This window comes from Chenopodium quinoa, unplaced genomic scaffold (genome assembly GCF_001683475.1).
Source record: "Chenopodium quinoa cultivar QQ74 unplaced genomic scaffold, ASM168347v1, whole genome shotgun sequence".
NCBI lineage: Eukaryota > Viridiplantae > Streptophyta > Magnoliopsida > Caryophyllales > Amaranthaceae > Chenopodium > Chenopodium quinoa.
In genome coordinates this window covers 4,510,041-4,516,302 of record NW_018742205.1, presented here as the reverse complement: position 1 = coordinate 4,516,302, position 6,262 = coordinate 4,510,041, and the positions used below count along the sequence as shown (strand labels likewise).

Here is a 6,262-nt window from a genome sequence, read left to right as displayed (position 1 = left end):
ATATATTAATAAAGAATATGATAATATTATGCAATGAACATTATGTGAAACTATCCAACTTGACTCAAAGACAAAATTCAAAGAACATTTCAGAATAAACAATAAACACTATTTGACATTAAAAGTACATTACAATTATAATCGAAGAACATGGATATTTTAAATATTTTATCAAACGATCTAATAATAAAGATCAATATATAATAATGAACATTCGAAAAGAATATAGTGTTAATAATTAATACTTCGTAGTACAATGTATGACAAACAAATACAAATACATTATATTTTCGGATAAAGAGCATATGAATCATATAAAGAACATGATAAGAAATACACATAACTAGCTATCATTAAAACGAATATCATAAGAGATTTTTTTGGTGAAAAAATATAAATGATTTTTAGGGTGTTTTTTTTAAATAATCAAAATGAAATAAAATATTTTGGAACCTGAAATTTTGAAAGTTAAAATGATTTATTGAATTTTGAAAATCTTGAAAATAATTTAAAAAAAAAAACTGGAAAATGATTTACTGTAAAGTGAAAAGTTTGTTATGATATGGCACTAAATCCGGGATAAAAATCTATGATAGTTATTTTTTACCAAAAAAGATGTCTCGAGAAATTTGCGCGTACATTACAAATGAGTGTTGTTTTTTTTATCATCCATGTTCTTTACTCTTAACTATAATGTACTTTCCGCTATATATATATATATATTTTTACCGGGTGTACCATGAGCATGGTACATTCAAGTGTACAGATCAAGAATTATAGTTTTAAGACTTATTATAATTTGTGCTCGCAAATGAAAAATCAGTCAAGTAGTAGAATATATATACAATCTTTATTCATCTTCAAAGCTACGATCTCGAAATCATTTTCGCTATCAAAATAGTTCAAAAATAAATTACATAAATTATTGATTTTTAAACAATGTGTTTTCACCTCACATAAATTATTGATTTTTAAACAATGTGTTTTCACCTTACATAAATTATTGATTTTTAAACAATGTGTTTTCACCTACCTAAGCTACATAATTTATCTTGACTTATACTTCCTCCGTTCATTTTTACTTGACCTGCTTTGACTTTTACACTATTCACCATCCCTCATTTGACCGTCTTTTGTGAATAATAGGTAAGGAAAAACATATTCATGTGAGATCTTTTTGAATTCGACCCAATAAGTACTAACATAATATATAACTTTTATAATTTTTACTTATGGAGAATTAAAGTTATTGATAGTTAAGTTTTACATTGACAAGCGTGATAAAAGAAACATGTCAAGTAAAAAAGAATAGAGGAAGTACAAAATTACTAGATTTATCTGAACCTAGTGTAATTGTTAGTCAATGCGTAACTCTAGCTTATTGTAAGTTATTTAAGTTTACTAAAATGTTGGAGGATCATCTCAACCAAAAGTTTAAGCTGATAGTTGAGGCCTACGAATATGTTTTATACTCTATCACATTATTCCACTTTGAAAGGAGGGGTGAATGAGATTCGAACCCGTGATCTTTGTGTCACGCTGGCTCTTGATACCATGTTGGAGGATCTATCAACCAAAAGGTTAAGCTGACGGTTGAGGCTAGGAATATGCTTTATACTCTATCATAAAATATATTGTACATTGTTTTTGGAAACAGAAGTTCTCCTCGACAAGTAGGGTATTTCGAGTAAGCGAGATGTCCAATGTCCAAAAATACTTGAAGTCCGCCTTGGTGGGGTATCCGCGAGGTATGCCTACAAGGTAATTCGAGTAAGCTGACTGGGGGTTGACCCGGGAACGCCCCTCTGATGCTGAAGTTAGTAAAAGTACTTTCTACAAAAACAAAGTAGTGAGAGAAAGTAGAGAGAGAGAGTGTTAGTAGAAAAAGTTGCCCATCATTAATCATTGGCTTGCTATTTATAGATGTACTTTCATATGGCAAAGTTGTACTTTCTTGGACAGATTAGAAATAAATCTGTACTTTAGAGTGATTGATGGATGATTAAGGATGATGAGTTGGATTATGAAGGGGTATTTGTGTCATTTGATCTATATTGGGCTTCAGACATGGACTAGACCCAAACATATATATTGTTGACTTGTTGTAATGGTATGGATGGTATGACTATACACATGTGAGATCTTTTAGATTTGTGTCAATTTATAATTTCATACTATCATATTTTTATAATTTTTACATATTTATTATAATTAGAAATTAAATGATTAAAATTATGATCAACAAATAAACGTAAAACGAGAAGTGTTGCAACTAATAAAAAGCAAAGGAAGTATAAATTTACATTATTTTCAGTTGATATATATTACTTATTACTTAGTATGAAGTATAATTTTACTTCTTGGGAGTTTGCTAAATGATATATACTCGGTAGTTCCTTTATACGAAAATAATACCAAGGTATGAAGGTAATATGGATAGAAAATCAATACATAATTTTTCATGTATTTAATTTAGTTTAAGAATGTATATACAATTAATGTCGACACCTATAGAAATGAAATCCACCTCTCTAATGGATAGGCTTTTACATCCTACAAAGTATTTCCTACGTTTCTTATTTTTTGCCGCATTGCAAAAATAAGGGTTAAAATTTTAAAACTTTAACCATGAATTCTCATTAATCTATAAGTGATAATATATGCATGTGAGATCTTATTAGAATCGTCTCATTATATAGTTTATTAATATCAAATTTTAATAATTTTTATGCGTATAAAAATGGAGATATATATGTTTGAAAACACATTCTTGATACCGTAAAAAATCAAATGGGGCAAAAAATAAGGGACAGAGAGAATACATTTTAGTATCTTATGGGTGTAAAGTACTTTGTACATGTTTAAAATTATATTATTTCATCAAATAAAAACATGCATGTGATGAATACTTATTTGAAACCTGTGCCATACGCCCATACCTCATATTAAAAATACACAAATGAAACTACAACCCCTATCTAAGCATGTAGGGTCACACGCACAAAGATATATTAACACGGTGTATTATTCAATATATCAGTAAACCTTTAAAAATTACAGAATACTTAATACACAAAAGAAATATTTTGAGATTTGTTCAAATAAATCTTGAGCATTTAATAGAGATCGACCTTCCAAATCCACAAAATCATTTACAAATCACCACTAGGATTTGATCGAGTATGTCATGATTCCTCATCGAACTCCAAATGTTCCGAAAATGACCAACATGATAATACATGCATATACTAATAATATTACGTACATTATACATATTTGTACTACTTGCTTGTATAGTGAGTTGTATTATCACATAAAATATTTGCTCATTCTGTACTCATATCTAAACCTACACTATTTAATCATTATACAAATAAATAAATACATTATGCATTCATTACCGAGTAATTCAACTTAATATCCCACATTAGTCAAACAATGTGATATCATCTTATAAAATAATAAAAAATTTATACTATATTTTATTATTCCATCTAAGTAAAATAATGAAGCAAATAAACAAAATGATTTCTTTCACTCCTTAAATACTTCACCTATAATATGAACTTCTCAATTCACAAATATTTCCTATTCAACCCATTTTCTCTCCTCCTACACAAACTCACACTTCTTATAACACCATGTCTCCTCCGCCCGTCGCCGCCGCCGCCGCCGCCTCCGCCGTCTCTACCACAAGCAATGTAGATACACAAACTAAAACTTCTTCTCCATTCTCTCTCCTCCCGGCGGACATCATCCGATCCCACATACTCCCTAGCTTAGACGGGTGTACCTTAGCCGCGGTAGGATGCGCTACACCGGAACTCCGCTCTCTTTCCTCCGATGAAGAACTTTGGTCCCACATTTGTCATTCCACGTGGCCGTCTACTACTACTCCACGTCTACGCCACCTCATCTCCTCGTTTCCAGGTGGCGGTTCTAGAAGCTTCTTCTCCCTCTCATTCCCGCTTTTTCCCTCCACTCTCTCTCCTAATCCTCACCCTTCATTATCATCTTCTTCACTACCTGAGCAGTTAATCTCAGCCGTTGATGTTTTTTACCGTGGAAATTGCATTCTTTCTAAGGTTCAAGAGACGGAAACCGTGACCGGGTGGTTCCGGTGCTCGCCCTTAAGAGTTGACCTGGTGGGACCTAAGGAGTCTGTTCCTACACCTATAAGAAGGCCAAGTCATGATGACACGTGTCGAGATCTTTATGCTGACCTGGAGCTGAGTTGGATTGTGGTGGACCCCACAACGAGAAGGGCGGTTAATTTGTCAAGCTTACGCCCCGTGTCGGTGGAGCGGCACTGGCTGAGCGGGGAGGTGCACGTGAGGTACGCCACCGTGGTAGGAGGTCAAGTGATGTGTAGTGTGGAGGTCACGTGCGTGGGAGGAGGTCCTGGTGGCCTCGTGTTACACGTGACCGAGGCTTGTCTAAAAATGGAAGGGATCGATGGGGCCCATTTGAATGGGAAGGATAGTTTGGTAATTTTGCAAAGAGTGTTGGAGGGTAAAAGGGGGAATTTGTATGGTAAAGGAGGTATAAAGGGAAGAGTAGAAGAAGGTAGGAAGAGATACTTGGCGTTTTTGGAAAGAAAGAAAGAGAGAAGAGAGAACATGATAAAAAGAGAAGGCAGATTAGATAGCATGTGTGTAGGAATTAGTGTGTGCTTATTTGTTAGTTTTCTCTACATGGTTTGTTTCTCTTCAAGATAATCAATCTCGGCCTCGATCAAACTAGCTCTTTAAAAACAGATTTTAGGTGCATTCTGTTTACTTCACTTTTCTCACTTAGCTGTAGTTTCTATGTTAGCTACAATGCAAAAAAGTCCATATTGCTAATTTGTTTTGTTTTCATACATGTTTTGTCACCCTTTTATTTAAGGTCTATTTTGAGACCTTGGGTGGTTGTATAAGGACATTGATAAAAATGAGAATATACATACAAATGAAAAAAATGAACTACTTAATGACGTTTTAGCAAAATAATTGAGGAATTGTATTATGTGCTCGAATTTTGTTTTATTCCTCTCTTTGGAATATATTTTCTTTTCTATACTTGTACTTTGACCTTATAAAGCAATAGCCTATTAGTTGCAATAGTATTACTAATAGGGTAAATGACTAATACGTACCGATGTTGACATGATTTTTTTTTCCCTTATAAAGTAATATCCTATTATTCGCAATATTAGTAACACGTATTAATCATTTACCCTATCAGTTATACTATTGCGACTAATTTTTTTTTTACCCTATAGACGTGTTAAGTTGACATGTAAAAATTATTGAATTATAGATAAACTACGGCATTTTAAAATAAACTAATAGGATAATTCAAAACAATTCCGATAACCCTACTAATGAAAATATGTAATGGTCTACTAATCATGGAACAAACCAATCACAAAAAATCCATGGCTCGAGGCTTCAAAAGACAAGGTCAATCCGTCATTCATCAATCAAATTACATAGAAGTATCCAAAATATTTTGTTACTTTTGCTAACATCATTCAATTAATTAATGAGATAATAGTACAATGTAGCAAATTTTAATTTTATGACGAAGCATTTTAACCAACAAAATTGGCATGTTATTCCAAAACCAACTACGTTAACCAAATATATGATTAGATCATTGAAATGCATCAGAAAATTCTAAAAAATTGCCGCAAGTCAAAGAGGTAGTTATCAGTATATTTCAGATTTGCAACTTCCCAATTAAAAATAGGGTAGATATACTGTATGAATTTGTTTATTACACCGTATCTCATAACCATTGTTTATTTGTCTGGTTCCCACTTTAAGACACCACATATAATCACAATATTTCCAAGAAGATAGGGCACGCACTTTAAGGTGGTGCAATCAATTTATGATCGAGCAGTCAGCTCCTTCTACACTTTTTTTTTTTTCTTTTTTTGAAAAGAACTCAATCTAGACTTCTAATTCTGCTCCGATACTATGCATCAACAATATAGAACTCGTACATCCGTAGTTATGGAACTGCAATTTGTCTTTCGTACTCGTGTTGGACTTTCGATATTCCAATAAGCGTATAAAATCCTAGCTCAGCACTTTAACGCCGGTTTCATACACATAGAAGGAAGGAAAAGAAGAACACTTGCGACATGTGCACAATCATAGGCTTCAAATACAAGCATTATGAATCAAGTAGTTATAAAATGCGTATAAACATATACAAAGCGTCTATTAAAACAAAAATTTGATCCGTTTATGCCTTGTTAGTTGTTATCCTA

At 32.7% G+C, this 6,262-nt stretch overlaps 1 protein-coding gene across 1 annotated transcript; it reads left to right on the top strand.

Annotated features, from left to right (window-relative positions):
* Positions 1-3,492: 3,492 nt before the first annotated feature.
* LOC110729925 (probable F-box protein At2g36090) lies at positions 3,493-4,998 on the top strand. The gene has a single exon (XM_021909720.1). It carries the CDS (start codon positions 3,642-3,644, stop codon positions 4,716-4,718), a length of 1,077 nt encoding a protein of 358 aa, XP_021765412.1. The 5' UTR covers positions 3,493-3,641; the 3' UTR covers positions 4,719-4,998.
* Positions 4,999-6,262: the final 1,264 nt, after the last annotated feature.